The sequence below is a fragment of the Meriones unguiculatus genome, chromosome 17 (genome assembly GCF_030254825.1).
Source record: "Meriones unguiculatus strain TT.TT164.6M chromosome 17, Bangor_MerUng_6.1, whole genome shotgun sequence".
In the NCBI taxonomy this organism is placed as follows: Eukaryota; Metazoa; Chordata; class Mammalia; order Rodentia; family Muridae; genus Meriones; species Meriones unguiculatus.
Window position 1 is genome coordinate 34,074,393 of NC_083364.1, and position 18,170 is coordinate 34,092,562.

Here is an 18,170-nt window from a genome sequence, read left to right on the forward strand (position 1 = left end):
GACTCTGCATGCCATCGCTGATCATTACAATAAAAAAAATGCTGTGTTTCATATGCAGATTCAATAATCTATATGCCAGGCCTTCCCTTAGGGATCTTTAGGGTCCTGACAACGTCCTATGTCAGTACCTGTATCCTATGACATCATCTGGGCCAGGTACATAGTGACCTGTCAGCCACTCCCCCTCTCTCTTGTTCTTTTGCTCTTTCCTTCTCTTGCTTTCTCTCCCTCCCCTCTCTTTGTCAGGGTGCCCCCTCTCCCCACCACGTCTCTCTCTCTCTTCCCATCTCAATCTGCATCCAATAAGCTTCATTGGATTTAAGAGTATACATACATACATACATACATGCATATGCCAGGAGGCATATTCATCGTCACCTGTATCAGAGCCCTGGGCTCATTATGCAGTACCATATGGGAGATTTATGGGGAAACTTTTACATGGGGAGAGAAAGTGGTTGATTGCAAAGACCTCCTGGCACAGAAAGTGAGAGGGGATTCCCCAATGCGTGGATGGAACTATGCAGGGTGGGTAACTGTGGGCTCTTGCTGGAGACAAACCAGAAGTCTCAGCAAAGGGTGGTACCCCATGCTCAGGACTCCATCCCAAAGTCATGGTCACGAAGGCCTCAAGGTCTTCTGGGTGACAAATGAGAGGAGAGCTGAAGTTTGAGGTCACGGTTGCAGTGCAAGGCTTCGTCGCTGGTGTGTGTGCGTGGTTGGAAGACTGCAGCAAGCAAAGAGGACGGTGATGGGGGCACGGTTACTGCCGGGAAAGAGGCTGGAGGTTGGGCTGCAGCTCTGCAGGCTGAGTGGATCTAGCAGACCTCTTGACGCCCTTGAGTGTTACAGCTCGGCGAAGCTATTAGTAAGCAAGGCTAAGCCCCAAATCACTGCGAGTTAGGGCACAGAGGGTGGCAGTGGGAAGGTGACACCTGTGTTCACACAGAAGCCCTTGGAGGTTCCCAGACAAGAAACCAGAGCTGAGAGCCTGGACGGACATCACAGGCCCATGGTGCAACCCAAGGGAAGATTTCAAGTTCTGCAGGAGCAAGGAGCCACCCTGTAAATGGATGCTTTTGCTGGCCTCTAGGCATGAATCCAGGAGTATCTGAGTATCAAGATTCTCTAAGGCAGAGCAGAGATCTGGTTATGAAAAATAATCAGCTTCACAGCGAAGGAAGCCGGCCGTGTCCATAGCTGCTCCGGTGGACACCTGCTCTCCATGAGACTTGCCAGAACTGGCCCGGGAGTGTCTCTACAGAGTGCTTGATGGTTCCAAAGAAATGGATGCCCCGAGAGGCTGCTCCCCAAATTTGTCATTTGCCCTTCAAGGAGTTTCTGGTTGGTGAGGGATGGGGAAGGGAGCAGACAGTGGTCCTATTATCCTATATACTCAACTCAACCAGGTACAAAAGGTTGTTTAGAATCCTGGGGAGCTAGATCATGCTGAGCCCTTCTGGTGGAGGTGTTTTTACTCAGGAAAAGCTCTGAAAGGCTTCTCTTTCTTTCCATCTGTTTTCTTTTCCTTCTGACTGTCTTTCTTTCTTTCCTTCTTTTTGCCTGTCTGCCTGCCTGCCTGCCTGCCTGCCTGCCTGCCTGCCTGACTGTCTGTCTGTCTTTTACCGGATTTTAAATGTTCTTTTGTGTGTGGATGTGTGTGCACATGAGATGGCGTGAGTCTACAGGTCAGGGGATAAGTTTCAGGAGTCAATTTCTGCCTTTTACCCGGTCTCTCTTGTTTCTGCTAGATCTCTCTCTCTCTCTCTCTCTCTCTCTCTCTCTCTCTCTCTCTCCCATCTCACTGTTAGGAGTTCTGGGATTGTACATGCATGTCACTATCTGGCTTCTTACATGGCTCCTTAGGGCCAAAGTTAGATTCCTTTTCCCTAGGAAAGGCTCTCTCAGCCAAGTGCAAAAACTCCAGGCAGAACGCCGGTCCCTTGGGCAAGACAGAAACATCTGTACTAGTCAAGTTCTCCTACTCATAAAGTCATTAAACAGGAGCCACTGGCTCCTTCTGTCACTCTGCAGATGGTTCTGTCTCTGCAGCCAGCAAGCCAGCCAGAACCCTTCAGCAGCCACCACATAAAGTGAAGGCTCTAGAAAGCTCCACACAGCAGGGCTCCAGGTAAGCAGTGTGCCGCCAGCTCTCTCACAGCCCTGAAGAAGCATCCGTGTTCCCCCTCCACGGATACCCCTCCCACGGGGTGCCTGCCGGGAAGGCTGACCCTATAGCTCAGAGAGCACCCTAATCTAAGATCACCCTGACAAAGAGAGCCTGGAATGGTGATGGTTGTTGGGATAAGCTACCCTACAGGCTTGGGCCGGGTAGCCTGGCACACAGGTCTGAAAAAGTGATTAAAGACCCAGGGAGTTAGCAGTAGGAAGAAAGGCCCCCACACTCTCCCCGAGCCAGGAGGTGACTCCATCCAGGTCGATCGAGGTGGTGGCTCCTGAGTGGGCAGCCAACGTTGGCAGTGTGAGACAAGCTCCTGAAGAGGGACATCAGTACTCAAGGCCTTCAGCTGCTGGTCTCCAGATGAGTAATAGTCAGAGGCTGGGAGGGAAGTCATTTGCTCAGTCACAAGACAAACTGGAGGTAGAACTGGGGCCACAGACGAGCTTTCCAAGCTGATGACTAATTTTATGTGTCAACTATAGAGCTCTCGCCTGTGGAATTCTCAGGATAGACTACTGCTGGGTGTGTCCGTAAGGGGGTTTCAGAAGGAGGAGTTTTGAGTCCAATATGATAGATCCTTGAAGAACAGCTTTCTGTGACTGTGTCAATACACCCGAGACAATCCACTTAAAGGAGGAGGGGCTTGTTTGGAGTGATAACTCTGAGGGGAGGGAGGTCTCGATCTGCCATCACTTGGCCCTGTTACTTTTGGCCTCTGGCAGGACAACACATCCTGGTAGGAGCCCATGGCTGAGGAATCCTGATCACCTCAGTCCTGAGAACAAAAGAGAAAATACACACGCTATACACAGCCACAGTTGCCTGAGACTTCCCACTAAGTCCTTTCTGGTGGTGGTGGGCTTCTTTGTTTTGTTGTTTCAGTTTTCTCCAGAGAGGGTTTCTTTGTGTAGCCCTGGCTGTCCTGCAACTCAGTTTGTAGACCAGGCTGGCCTCAAACTCAGCAATCTGCCTGCCTCTGTCTCCAACGTGTTGGAATTAAAGGTGTGTGCCACCGCTGGCATGAGATCCCACCTCTCAATGGTTCTGCCGTCTCCCAATATCGCCAGGCTGAGGACTAAGCCCCCAGGAGAGTGTTTCTCAACCCGTGGTTGGGACCCCTTTTTGGGGTGGGGTGTCCAATGATACTTTCTCAGGGATCACCTAAAACCATCCTGCACACCAGATACTTACGTCATGTAGCAAAATTCCAGTTACAAAGTAAGCCATGGAATAATTTTGTGGTTGGGAGTCCCCACAACAGGAGGAACTGTATTAAAGAGCTGCAGCATTAGGAAGGTTGAGAAGCTTTAGCTCATTGGCATTGGGAGCGGGGGAGGGGCAGAACTTAAAAGGCCTGATGAAGGCACACGTGTTTGCTTATGCTACATAAGGAGAGGCATAAAAAAGAAACGTCTCTCTGTTTATACTCAAATTAAGGTTCTAAAATGCAGGCTAAATATTGCCAAGGGGAAATGATTTTACAAAACGATGAACAGCCGATGTAATTCTAAACAGACAAAACATGCTTCTTCCAGCTCCGGCGGTCCTGGAACCCTGAAGGCAGGGTTCAGGTCTTGTCCATGCAGACAAGACTCCAGTTGTAGTAGACGGCAGTAAGAGCTGTTGACCGGACTGACACCATAGCGGTGTCTGGAGGAACCTTTGGACATCGTGGGGGAGGCACACGTCAGCCTCGTGCCAGACAGGCCTCACTAACACCTGGCGGGAGGCCCACATTGCCAACTCTATTCCTTGGCACACGGGAGCGTGGCAGAGATCGGACCTGGCCCTGCGTCTCGGGCGTCACGGCCACCTCGGAACGTAGTTCTTCCAATCGGCCACCAGGGGGCGGGCCGAGACCAGGATCGTAACATCTGCAGGGGTCCAGCCAGATGTGTCCTCAGACGCAAGCTGGAAACCCGCGAAATAATTCACGGAGGGACTTGCACAGCGCTAAGTCGTCTGCTCACAGCACCTTCCAATTCAACATCTTCTCTCACACCGTAATATTTAGAAAAGTACATTTCCCATTTGTCAAAAGAAAAAAAAAAATACTGAAAAATGCTGTCTCAAAAACAAACAACAGTTTCTTCACCGTCAGTCAGGAGACCGGCCAAGCACGTAGAGCAAAGCCACGGCCAAGCGAGTAGCCAGAGCTAGCATTTGTCCAACCCCTTCCTCACCACCCGCTCCCCTAGAAGTACGGCCGTGTCACACCTCACGAGGAATACGTTCTGATAATGCTGAGGTTCTGTAGGGTGTCGGTTGCCCTGATGCCAACTCAGGTGTATGGTTTAGCTGCTTACTCGACGTTAACCTCATGCAATCGAGAGAGCGGGCAACAGCAGACGTGTTTGGGCGCCAAAGTCTAAAGCAAGCTGCTCTCCAGAGAGCAGTTTGTTTTGCTTCTTTTTTTAGGATCCCAGGGACACGATCCAGGGCCTCTCACATACCAGACAGGCAGTCTGCCCCTCATTGAACGTTTTTCATAAACTCAGGAATGCACCCTGAAACAGTAATAACCAGTGTGGTACAGCAAATCTGTAAGCCAGCAGACAGGTCGTTCATTGTCTTTGTTAGGTAAAGCGATGTGTCTAGCGAGTGCTGTGCTTTTATGACTGCTAACTGAACAGGTTGTTTCTGATGTTTGAACAGTTACCCTGTCACCAGGAGACAGGAATTTGTTCAGCTCTGTTATCATGAGACAGTCGATGTACGTGGTCCATACAGACTGAAACCATGTCAAAGGACTGACTAATACAAATGATGACAAGAATCACTCTTCAGAAACCTGTCTTACACCACTGTCTTGGTGCATTGCGCAGTATTGAACTGTTGCTAAGGAGACACAGAGCTTAGCCTTCTGCCCGGAGTTCCATGGCTAAGAGGAAGTCACCAATCTGCATAGTGTTGAAAGACTCCTGGAAAGGGTCCTGTGTGCCGGGAGGGGGCGCTCTATAATGAAAATAAAAAGAATATGAGAGACATATTTTGTCTTGTTTTGTTGTGGTTTTTCTTGGAAGGGTGTTTTGTTTGTTTGTTTGTTTGTTTGTTGAGGCAGGGTTTCTCTGTATAGCCTTGGCTGTCTTTACTTTGTAAGGCAGGCTGGCCTTGAACTACCAGAGATCCACCTGCCTCTGCCTTTGCCTTTGCCTCCCCCATTGCTGGGATTAAAGGCGTGCCTCACCACGCCCATGGAGACACATTTTTTTGAAAGTCTTTGTGGCTTGATTCCTTCTGTGTAACTGGGTTGGTCCCGGGAGGCCAGCATTTACACCACAGCCCTGGCTTAGGCTGCAAATGACACCGTTGGACACAAATCTGGGTAGCTTTTACTTACACAAGTGAAGCCCTGTTTTCAACCCTGGCTGTCGGTTAGTCACGAGGAATGAATACTTTGTCGTTTGTTTGTCTTTGGAGGGTAACGTCAAGTTCCCTGACATCCCTGAAATGTAATTTTAGTCAGAGTCTCAGAAGAGGAGGCACGTACATGCTGGCTTTATTTTGGCCAGACTTTATTTTCTTTTTTGAGATGGGTTCTCTCTATATTGCCCAGCTGAGACTGCAATTCCTGGGCCCAAGTGATCCGCCTGCCTCTGCGCCCTGAGCAGTCAGGAGAATTTGTGCACACCATTATGCCCAGCTGATGTTTGGGGCTTCTTTAGATCTTAGTGCTGCAAACTAGACCGTGCCAGGAAAGCAGAACTCCGCCAAGAACACCAGACCCTGGTGTTTGCTTTGTTTTTAGAGTCCAGATAATTCTGGGCTTCGATCAGCCTCCATGTTGCATAGATAAAGAAACAGACCTTAGCAATACGTGACTAAATGTCAAGTGTCCTGAAAGCAGGGGCCAGCTGCATTGATCTAGTGCAGAGTCATAAAACAAACATACAACAAATGCTCAGATCTTGGTGGCTGTGGGCAAGGCTCGGTGGTCAAGAGAGGTGCTACTCTTCCAGAAGACCCGGGTTCTGTTTCCAGGGGCCATGCCAGGTGAACATGACATGAGGTCCCCCTGGGTATCGGGCAGCACTTGGAAAGCCACCTGCTCGCACAGCTTACCTTGATGTAAGCTGGCTGCTGACCGGTGATCTTCCCCGGCTTCATTTGACTCAACATCTTATTACACCCTAACGTAAGCTGGAGTTATGCTTTTACATTTTTTTTTGAAAACTACATTATTACTGCATGTGTTTATGGTGTGTGTGTGTGTACACACTTATGTGTGCTTGTCCACCGGTACAGACGTGGGTGGGAATCCGCATGCTATGGTCTGTCTGTGAAGGTCAGTGGGCAAGTTTGGTTTTTTGTTATAACAATCTATTTATTTATTTAAGTTTTTTTTTTTTTAAATGTATGTGAGTGCTCTGTCTGCATGTACACCTGCAAGCCAGAAGAGGGGATTACATGTCATTATAGATGGTCGTGAGCCATCATGTAGTTGCTGGGAATTGAACTCAGGACCTCTGGAAGAGCAGACAGTGCTCTTAATTGCCGAGCCATCTCTCCAGCCCCTCAGTGGGCAACTTTTGAGAACCGGTTCTCTCCTTCCACCATGTGATCTGAGGTTCAAATTCAGGCCATCAGCTCTACACAGAAAGTGCTTTTATGTACTGAGCCATCCTTCCTGGCAGCCCCAGAGTTAAGCTTTTGTGAAGTCTTAATTGAGAGAACTGTTAGCTGCCTTTCTCCTTTCTTTCTGCAGTGAGCAAAGGACGTCTTGGGTCGTGCCTGGAACTCAGACAGGTATTTCCCGCATTAACTGTCCTAAAGCTGCTCCAATGTGCTCTGTGCTGCTGTGTCCTCGATGACAGACATTCCTGATACAAGTCAGCAGCTCAGCCTCCTCAGCCTTCCTAGGCCAGCCGTCCACCCTTGTACCGTGTGGTCTAAATTACTCTTAAGCCAAATGATTGTTAGAAATGGAACTGAGTGAGTCTGGGCATCTGTTGCTTTGGCAAATTTGCTGACGAATCTGCTGATTACCTCCTATTGCTTTCCAAATAATTCCGCTTGAGCATCCAGGAGATGAAGGAGAAGCTTTGCCTCTTTGTGTAATGCCGGCATCTCGCCCCTCCGTTTGCCTAACCTGGCTCTGTCCTGGTCAGAACCTCACCATCTGCAGTCACACAGAAGAGAAACCCCTGAGATCAGGCTTTTCTCCTGTATCTCCCACCACACCCACCCACTTGTCCGCTCCCCAAGCCCTCCTTTGACTCAGAACTGTTGTTAGCTTTGGGCGGAAAATATTCACCAACAGCACTGCCCTTCATTCCTACTGTTGTGGAATCCACCGAAGAAGACTGCTCAGCCATGGGTTTAAGCCAACAGAAAGTCTTTATTAGCCGGCCAGCGATTACACTGGGTGTTTGGGATCCCAGGGTAGCCTCGAGCCTTTCTTAGGATGAGTTTTTAAGCACAAAAACCATGTTCTGGGTTGACATACTTCAGTTTACAAGAACAGTGAGCAAGAAGTAAAACTACAGAAGCCAAAAAAGCAAGGCTAGTAGATTTAGAGAATTTCCTAGGGCTTTGAGGGCTTTGTTTTCATTTTTGGCCAGTGGCATTGTCTACATGCTATTTTTACAGCCTGAATGGTACTTCCATCATGGAGTCAGGTGTGCTAAGGTCTGGGGCTCTGTTACACCACCACATATGAGCTCTCCAGCTTTCCTGTTTCTGCAGAATAGACGTAGAGAAGTATGTATCCTGGTTTCATTTGCATTTCTGTAATTTACCATCGGGGCCTTTAGTCCATCTGTGTATGTGGTGTTAAGCTGCTAAAACCTTCTGGTTCTCTTTCCTTAGCATCCCCTGCCCTGTTGATTCTCATTTCTAGCCGGGCACCAGCTCAAGCTGTTTTCCTGGCTTCCTGTTCTTGGTCAACTGCTTGAAGCACAGGCAGGAGCATGCCCCTGTGAATTGCCTGCAGAACCCTTAACAAACAGATTCCTCAAAGGGGGCTAGAGAGGTGGCTCAGCACTTAGGACTGCTTCTGTCTTTGCAGAGGGCCCAGGTTCTTTTCCCGAGTCCTTCATATCACACCCTGCCCCAGAGGCCCAGGAGGCTCCAAGCCTTGGCCTTCATCCTTGTTTCCCCCACCTCTCCCGTGACGTCTCCAGCGCATTGTCCTACCCTCCCTGCTCTCACGTCTCCAGCATTTAACTCCCACTCTGCTCAGCCTGTGGCTTCCTCAAGGCCAGGGATCCACAGGCCTCCTGTGTTGGTTAATTTTGTCAACTTGGACAAGCAAGAGGTGTCTGGAAAGGGAACCCAGTTGAGAAAATGCTTCTAACAGATTGGCATAGAGACAAGACTTTGGCATTGATGATGATGACGATGATGATGATTGGTGAGACAGAATCTCACTCTGCCATTCTGGCTGGCTTTGAACTCTCTATGTAAATGAAGCTGACTTTGAACTCACAGAAGTTCACTTACATTTGCCTTCTGGGTGCTGGGATTAAAGGTGTCTACCACTAGGGCCAATGGTGGGGCTTTTTATTCATTAATGATTGATGTGGAAGGGCCCAGTCCACTGTGGACAGCACCACCCGGGGGGGGGGGGGGGAGGTTGGCCCTGCAAGGTATTAGAAAGGCTGCTGAACATAAGCCTGAAAGCAAGCAGAATATAGTGTTCCTCCTTGCTTCCGCTTCAGTTCCTGCCTCGAGTTCCTGCCCTGATTTCCCAAAACGATGGACTGTCATGTGGACTCAGACGCCAAATAAACCCTTCCCTCCCCGGAGTTGCCTCAGTTTGCTCAGCGTTTCATCACAGCACAAACACGGCTAGAACACCTCCTGCATGCCAAAGCCTTGGCACATCCGCACACGGACCTCTTCACGTTTGGAGGTTACTCTCCACGCACTCCCGTCTAATTTCCCCCCTGAGCTGCGAGTCGCCGGGGTTGCCATGATGCGTCTTACTCCCATTCCGCTCTGCAGCCCCATAACCAAGCAGGAGGCCGTGCAAGGGTCTGGGGAATGAGAAAGAAGAAAGGGAAGATGAGGGAGGACCATTCAGCGGCCTGAGGATGGGGAGTGAGAAGTCGTGAGAAGCTCCTAGGGTCGGGCTTGCCAGTCTGCTGGGTGGAAATCAGGAGTCCGTGGGGTGGGGACACAGCTTAGATGTGGATCACCACCAAGGAAGTGCTGAGCCCAAGATGGAGATGCGAGGTGACCAGTGCTGAGGTCTCCATCCCGTGAGTGGTGGCTGGACCCCACCAGCTGAGACAGAGGAGACACCTTAGAAACTAGAAGAGAGTTATTCAACAAATGAGCAGCCCAGAGGCAGAAGCCCTGAAAGGCAGGGCACAAAGCATGCTCCCCAGTCCACCAGCTCCCCCACCCCAGGCCATTTCCTTCCTCCTCCAGGAACAGCCATCTTGTGTGATGAACCCGCAAAACCACGCGGCCCTGCTGAGAGCCACACAGCCCGCCTTTGCCCTAGGGCACCGTCTCGCCTTGATTTCTCCTGGATGCAGCTTGAGAGGTGGCCAGGACAGTAACATTTCCCCCACACAACCCTGCCCTACCCTTTTCTGGTCACCTCGGCTCCTCTAAACTAGCCCTTTCCCTCTCTCTACCCATTGAAAGCAAAACTGGGCAAGAAGTCAAAACAGACAATTAAGTGGCTTTTGATCTTTCAAAGGGGCCTCTACTCTGTATAACTACAATAGTGGTGCACATACCTCAAGGCTAGAACTCAAAGCGGGGAGTGGGGGTGGGGCTAAATGAGAGGAAAACTCTATGACTAGGAGGGACAGGGCAGTTTTTTAAGCTTTAGACCAATGGTTCTCAACCTGTGGGTCGTGACCCCTTTTGCCAAAACTCAGCTTCCTATATTTTTTTACACTATGATTCATAACAGTAGCAAAATCACAGTTCTGAAGTAGCAACAAATGATTTTATGGTTGGGGGTCCCCACAACGTGGGTTAACTATGAAAGGGTCGCAGCATCAGGAAGGTTGAGAACCAACAGTCTAGGCCAAGGTGTGGTTCTCAAGGACGACTTGGAAGATTTGAGCATGACCTTGTTAGGCCACAGGTCTCACGAAGGAGGCATGAAGGAGGATGGGGAGACGCTAGGTGAAGCCGGCCTCGCTCCTCCCTGCCCTGGAGATATGGCCACGTCCCTTACATTAGCCTCAGACATTCAGTTCCCTCTGCCCCGAGAGGCAGAGAGATTCGCTCTCTGCGGCACCTAGGGCGCGGCCGCTGGGGCCTCAATAGACACGGCGACCCTCACGGAACCACAGCTTGACCGCAGCTCCCACTCCTGACTGGAATTGAAGGCCATGGCCGGCCTGGAAGGCAGCTGGATGTTGAGCCAGCGACACCGGGCCTCCTCGCAGGCGAGCGACACGGTGCCCTCGCGGTTGCTGTAGGCACAGCGGCTGCGGGCTGGCTTCCCCTCCAACACCAGATCCCAGCCGCCCACTGGCTCCCCGAAGCGGACCGGGCATTTCAGCTGCTCCAGCTGCAAGTTCGCCACAAAGAGGCCCTTGAGGTAGGCGGGGCCTGCGCAGTGAGTGTCTGCGTTGAAGTGCCGGTCGCTGTAGAGGTGGAGCCAGCTGGTGAGGTAGGAGAGGTGGCAGTCACACTGCCAGGGGTTGCCCAACAAGGCCAGGTTGAAGAGGTCGTAGTTGGTGTCAAAGATGCCCCGGGGGAGCGTGGTCAGCTGGTTCCTGGATAAGTTGAGCGTCTGCAGCCTGGACAGGTTATGGAAGAGGGCTGGGTGCAAGGCCGTCAAGTTATTGCCGTCCAGACAGAGTTTGACCAACCGCTTGAGGTCCCTGAAAACATCCTCAGGAAGGTGGGTGAGGGCATTATGTGAGAGCGTGAGGGAGTCAAGGCGGGACAGGTTGGCAAAAGTGCCCTCGGGGATGGTCTCCAGCTGGTTGTGGGAAAGGGACAGGTGGAGCAGGCCTGCGTTGTGTCTGAAGAGACTTGCGGGAAGGGTCCGAAGCGCGTTGCCCTTCAGGTTTAGGAAGGTCAGGTTGCGCAGGGAGGAGAAGAGGGAGCCCGGCAGGGAGCTGATGGCGTTGCGCTGCAGCCACAGCTTCTCCAGGTTGTGAAGCTGCGAGAACGCACTCGGGCACAGCTCTGTGAAGGCGTTGCCGTCTAGGAAGAGCTCTTGCAGGTTGCCCAGATGGTCCAGCAGGCCCTCGGGGAGGCCGGCCATCATGTTGTTACTCAGTTTCAACACCTGCAGGCTGGTGAGTGACTGGAACAGCCCCTTAGGGAGCGCTGTCAGGAGGTTCTGCGCCAGATTGAGGCTCCTCAGATACCACAGAGACTGGAATAGTCTCCCGGGCAAGGTCCGGAGTTGGTTTCCCTGAAGCTGGAGGAACTCCAGGGTGTCCATTTGCTGGAAGAGGTCGTCAGGCAGAGCTGTCAGCCTGTCGAAGCTCAGCGTGAGCTTCCACAGAGAGCTCAGGTTAGAGAAAATGTTGGCGCTGAGGTTGGAGAGGTGGCTGCCCGTGACCTCCAGGTCCTCCAGTTTGGGCAGTCCCCCAAAGGCATCAGGCTCCAGGTGACGGACCTGAGTGTTGAGGAAGACCAGCTTGGTTAGGTTGGGGCTACCGCTGAAAGCCCTGGTCCCCACTGTGGTGAAGGGAGTCTCCACAAAGATAATGTCTGTGACATGGGAGGGGACGTCCAGAGGGATGGCGGTCAGCTGCTCGCTGGAGCAGAATACCTCACTCCCGAAGCAGTCACAGCCCACGGGGCAAGGCAGGATGGGCCTGGCCAGGAGCAGGAGTGAGGCCCAGCACAACCAGGCTCCTGAGGACATCTTCTGGATCCAGGGAGGACAGAAAACAAATCAAGAGCATCATCATACTACAGTGCCCGGAGCTTTAGACAGTAACCTTCTCCCTGCCCACTGCCCACCCCAAAGGCAAGATCAGGCTGTGAGCAAGAATCAGCCTCTTCAAAGAGGCCGTGGCTTGGCAACAGTTGCTTGTGTGGTACTTAGCCTAGGACTGAACTTAGGGTCATTTTATACTAGGAAAGCTTTGGCTGGGCCCCAGCCCCAGCTTAGGACTTTAGCAACTTGTTCCTACCACCTTCCAGCAGCCTTGTGGAGAGTAGTGACCTAGTTCTTATTCCGTGGAAGCAAAGGTGCCACATCGCCTGTCCCGACACCCTGCAAGTTAGTGGCCTAGGTCTTCTGGGTGTCCATGTTCTTTCCAGATCGGAGAGTGATATGGAAAGAGTCTAAAAGGCAACGAAGAGAGGCAGAGGCAGTGTGGGATTGTTTGAGATCACATGTCAGATACAGACAGATGAGCCCTGAGGTGGAAATTTCTAACCCACAATCCTCCTGCGTCTCCAGAGCTCAGGGCACGGCTAAGAGGAACCCTTACCCCCATGCTCTTAGCTGGGTCTGCTAAATGTGGTACAGTGTAGGGACTGGGCTCCTCAGAACTGAGCCAAGTATTGCCCTCCTGCCCCGCCTGTCCCCCATGGCCCCAGTACCAGGGAACTTTGTAGGGTCCAGACACAAAGGTTCCACAGGAAACCCAGGAAGGCCAAGCTTTTAGTTTCCTAAGTTTTCATTTCTTAAAGAAGTGGTTCATTACTAGTGTGTGCACTATACAAAGCACTCTGGCAGCTGGCGTGCAGATAGGGCAGGAGTTTGAGTTTTAGGCCAGCCTGGGCTACCTAGTAAGTTCAGTCAGCTTGGGCTGTATTGAGAGATCCCGACTCTAAACAAACAATTACAAAGGAAACCCGTCGACATCTATCAACAGATACAAATGAGCAGTGTAGCCTACAGGTGCCTTTTGTTTAGTCCTTGGTGGTCTTACAGGTCACTCCTAAAATCTGGGAATTTCATACAGAATTATCTGGCAACAATAGGTTCACATTCCCACCTGGCAAGACCAACCCTGCCCATCGGAAGATATGCACATTGCAAACCATCCTCACTTAACCACATGACTGGTGGCGGTTCAAACCCCATGAGTTCAAATCCCAGGCTCATGGCTTTCTAGTTGAGTGACCCCGAGGTCATCACATGTTATCTGTAATTCGACTTCCTTGTATGCAAGATGGGGATAATAACAGTACTGACAGTGTCACTATCATTGTGAGCACTAAATGAGCACATCTAGAGCAGGGACACAGAATAAGCGAGTAATTAGGAAATCGTGCTGTCAGGCTGCTGGCACCATCATTACAAAGAGACTGTTGGAGCAACAACAGAAAGGTCGTAGGAAAATAGCTTGTAGATAGAATGCATTTGACTTAACTTTAAAAAAGAAAGAGGAAGAGGAGAAGGAAAGGAAGAGGAGGAGGAGAAAACCAAACCCTTCTGCTCTTTCTCTGCTGCCCTCTGCTGGCTCCTCTGACTCCTGCAGACTCCGTGGGGTGTGTTTACCCAACTCTCCAGGGCAGGGATGAGCAGTTTGGGAGGCAGCCACCCTTCCTGGGAATGAGTCTGTCTACACCCTGACTATCAGCAGGCCAGAAACATTGCCTAGAGAGCTCAGGAGCCTAAGAGGCAAAAAGCTCTTACTGTATATATGCTAAAGGGTATAAGGAAGTTTACAGAAAACGGTCCCTCAGAATAAAAAGCTCTGTAAGCTGGGGATGTGCGGGGCCCTGAAGGCCTTTTCTCAGGGATGGTGACTATGATGGTTTGAATGAGAACCCCTCCCATAGGCTCATAATGTGAATCTTTGTTTCCCAGCTAATGGATTGTTTAGAGGGGTGGTGTGTGTGTGACCTTACTAGAGGAGGTGTGTCACTGGTGCCCGCATCAAGGCCAGTGTCTCATTCTGTCCCATGGTTGTGGATCTGGAATGTGAGCTCTCAGCTCCTGCTCCTGCCTGCCTGCAGCCATGCTTCCTCACCTGATGACCACAGACTCGCCCTCCGAAACTATAAGCCAGCCCCCAACTAAATGTCTCCTTCTAGAAGTCACCTTGGTCATGGTGTCTCTTCACAACAATAGAACAGTAATCAAGACAGTGACACAACCCAAGGGTCCCTCAGCAAATCACAGGCCTCCTGGAACTGCCACGAGAAAATCTGGATGGTTGGAAAGTACCACAAAAAGAAATGCAGGGCCTCCTGCGGACAAGTGCTACCCACTGAACTACCCAAGCTGGCTCCGTCCTCTGGCCTGGGGCCGCTTTCATACACTGTCCTTAAGAAACAAGGGCTTGAAAGGCTCCTGAGAAAGGCAACTGTCAAGAATCCAGACAATGAAGAAAACAGTGGCCCCTGGTACAGGCCCCTGGGTGAGGCAGCTCCACCCAGCTGAAGGAGCACCTGGCCCCTGTGTGGCTGAGGGCACATGGGGCTGCGAGGAAGTCTGGGGGCCTGTTTCCTGGCTCCTGAAGTTCTCAAACATGTAACTTGTTCCTTGGAGAAGCCTATGCATGCTCAGAACAGGGAAATCGGGACCCCCACAGCATGAGACTCAGATACTACAGATCAGGCCCATGTCTGTACTCTAAGAGTCTCTGCTGAGCCCACACAGTTTTCATATTAGACTGAGAATAGGTAGGTATCAGCAGGCTCACGCCTTACAGTTACGGGCCTGGAGTTATCCCACCTGCTGTCTGTCCACATCTGTTCCCACCTGAGGCTTGTTTGGGCTTAGACCCTGCTACCCACAGCTGCCTTCAGTGTTCCATAGGCAAAGGGCGAGTGGCAGGGTCAATCTAGGGATGATGGCTCTGGGAGAACTATCCACTCTAGTTCACATTCCGGTACCTGAGGCATGGCTTCAGATAGCAATGCAGACAGGCATGTGCCCTTGGCCTTGCCACCCTGGGAGGAGAAGGGCCAGAACAAAGCCCTGTCAGGTTTAGGACAGAATCCTCCTTGTCCTAGTCTGCAAGGACGGGATGGGGAGGCAGAGAGGAAACGATCCATTCTTAGCCCAAGACTCATGCCCATGGCAGAGCAACCAAGAGTTGGACGGTATTGACTCAAATCTCAATTAGCTGTGTACCTTGTGGATGATATACCCTTTCTGGGCTTCACTTTCCTCGTCGTTAAAGTGGTGAGCACAATACTCTCTCCTGTGTGGGGTTCTCACAAGGATAAAATGAGAGCATACAGAGGCAATCCCAGCCCAGAGCTGGGTGTGTTGTGACTGATATGGCCTGAGAGTGACCATGGTCCTCTTTTGCACAGCAAGGTTCAGTTCTACTCAAATGCCATCGGAGGGATAATGAGGGAAACTGATGAGCTCCCCAGGTCGCTCCACCTTGGAGCAAAGGGAACACTCCCCACAGCCCTGTTCTTAACACTTTTCTTCCTCAGAGACGAGAAACTAAACTGGTGTGAGTGGTCCCTCCAATTCAGTTTCTAGCATCCCCACCAGTAACTCTGTTTCCGGAGAATCTAATGCCCTCTTCTGGCCTCCACAGGCAACTTCACTCATGTGTACACACGCACACACACGTATGTTCAGTGCTGCCCTCAGCCTTGGCCAGGGAAAGCTTCTCTCCGCAGGGGTCAGCAGCTAAGGCAGAGACTCGTAACTGGTCAGAGTGCTGAGAATAAGTGACTATTGAGTGCCGGGTCCTGAACGGGACACCATATATGAATACACCCCAAGGTGCAAGGAACATCTTGGGGGTGGGGGTGGAAAGTCCTTAAGAGCCAGAGGATGAAAAAAAGTTACTGCAAAATGCTGACTTCTGGGCATGACACAGATGTTGCTCTCATGAACCCATTGCCACTATGGTTCCCTGCAGAAGCCTGGTAAGCCAGGTCAGGCCAGCAGGACTAGCCAATGCTGCAGCAGGCAATATTAACTGGACTTAGTGGGTTATTTTAAATAAATAAAAAAGAAAGAAACAGTCAAGGACATGAAAGTGCTTGGGGGATTATTGGGCAATAACGGGGAGGGAAGGAACTTGGGAATAGATATGATCAAGATGCATTGTTTACTTTCATGAAATTGACAAAGAATAAATAAAGGATTTTCTTTTTTTTTTTTAAGGTGCTCTAGAATATCCCTTTCTTGGATCCCCTCTCACTCTTGGGATTTCTTTCTTACTTTTTCCTTAATAAATCTACATTGGTTCTGCATTAAAAATATGTACATATTTAAAAAGATATTTTTAACATCACACACATGCATCCACTTTAAGGGGAAGAAGAAGAAAGCTATTTTATAAGAGGTAACTCTATAAAACACTAGGCACAGATCTCAGGGGCCCCTGGGAGGTGTGAGGCTTGACCCCACACCCAAACACCAACTCCAGCACCCTATGGTAGTGCTTCCTGGTCTGTAGCTCTCGCATCCGGCATTGCAAAGGATCAGGGGAGCTGGGCTCTTTGCTGTGTTGGTTTTGTGGGAAAGCTGGCACCTTGACATAAGAAGGCGGGGACTGCGCGCTGTCCCCTTCCACTCTGCCACACCTCCAGCCCCTTGGTAAAACATCTGTGCCTGCTGTTCCTATCACTGCCTGCTCCTATTCTATCCCTCCTCCGAGCCGGTTCCCAGCAAGCCTTCAGGACAGCCCCTCATTAACCTAGCAGGTCACTGGGCCCTTTTGCTCGGTGTTCTAGTAAATCATATCCCAACTGAACCCCAGGGGTCAGAGTCCTGCTGCCGTTAGTTTGGCTCCCAGCTCTGCATCCCAGCACCTGGGTCAGAGCTGGGCAAAGAGATGGCACCAGGCTGAAGGAATGGAATGTTTGAGGTTCTCTGTCACCTCTCCTTATCTCTTAACAGAGTGGAGAAGCACTGTGGCTCTGTGGGCATAGCCTGTTCTGCGTTCAAATCCAGATGCTGTACTTTCAAGCCGTGTGGGCTCAAAAGGTTCCCATCTCCCATCTACATCAAAGCCTTAATTTCCTCATCCTAATTAGAATCCTAGCCCTTAGGGTAAAAATTAGGCCCTGATTAGACAGAACATTTAAGGCACTGCATGGTGCTTGACAAATAGCAACATCCAATTTAGTTCAAGAATGAATGGGAGCACCATCATCTGAGCCTGGCACTCGGGGGAAGACACTAATTATGTCGGAGGACAGGCACCAACAAGGGTGGACCGTGAACCTGTGGCCACTCTGCCTGCCCCCACTAACGGCCAGTTCCCTGCAAGCCAGGACAGGCCATCCTCAGCCTTAGACTCTGCCTGACACACCTTCTCTGCCCCTACCCAGCCAAGGCTAGCTGATCCACTCGGGGGCTTCTCCCAGGGAAGGGGACTAGCTATTGCAGACTTCGAAGGGAAGAGCAGCAAGTCCCTTTCCAGCGCCCCAGCTGGGACCCAAAGCAAGATGTCCCCGCATCCCCACAGACCCAGGGGGCCTACCGTGAGGGGCAAGGCAGGTGGGGCCAGAGCCCTGGGAAGCAGAGGAGTATTTCGTGTGTCCTGTGCTCAGTTGGATCCAGCCCCAATGGTGTCCAAAGTCCTGGGAAGGGTTCCTCCCCTCATGTGGATTCACTGTTCCGGGAATGTCCCCAAGGTCACTTGGGCAAGGCCTATGAAGATTGCAAAATGACCCTAAACGGTTCCCATAGACGGAGGCCTGATAGGGCTAAAATCCCACTGCAGCTGTAGGCTTGGCAGCTCTAAGACCTCAAGTCAGCCGCTAGCCCTTCAAAAGTGCTCCAGGCTGAGCTAAGCTGAGGGCCATTTCCTTGTGAATAGAGTGTGGGCTAAGGGGCCGCCCTGCTCAGCACTCAGTACTACCACTAAGAGAAAACCTTTGAGTGTATGCGCGCGCACACGTGTGTGTGTGTGTGTGTGTGTGTGTGTGTGTGTGCGTGCTGTGAAGTAAGCATGAGAGAAGGTAAGTGGAGGTATGCGTGTGTATGTGTGTGTATGTGTCTGTGTGTCTGTGTGTGTGAACTAAGCATGTGAGATTGTGAGTTACGGGTGTATGTATGAAGCAAACGTGTGAGAGCATGAGTGGAGGCGTGTGTGTGAAGTGAACGCGGGAGAGCGTGTGTGAAGGTGTGTGCAGTGGGCATGTGAGAGTAGGTGGAGTTGTGTGTGCACGCATG

The 18,170-nt window shown here is 51.0% G+C and overlaps 1 protein-coding gene across 4 annotated transcripts; it reads right to left on the bottom strand.

The window, feature by feature from the left end:
* Positions 1–7,500: 7,500 nt before the first annotated feature.
* On the bottom strand, positions 7,501–17,610 carry Cpn2 (carboxypeptidase N subunit 2). Of its 4 annotated transcripts, none has more exons than XM_060370177.1 (3): positions 17,476–17,610; positions 11,883–11,978; positions 7,501–11,726 (listed from the first exon to the last, which is right to left on the bottom strand). In XM_060370177.1, exons 2-3 carry the CDS (start codon positions 11,976–11,978, stop codon positions 10,386–10,388), a joined length of 1,437 nt encoding a protein of 478 aa, XP_060226160.1. In that variant the 5' UTR covers positions 17,476–17,610; the 3' UTR covers positions 7,501–10,385. The 4 variants fall into 4 exon arrangements, with proteins under 4 accessions (XP_060226160.1, XP_060226159.1, XP_021499559.2 ...); XM_060370176.1 differs by having other exon boundaries at positions 11,883–11,981; positions 17,476–17,606; XM_021643884.2 differs by having other exon boundaries at positions 7,501–11,978.
* Between the last annotated feature and the right edge of the window lie 560 nt (positions 17,611–18,170).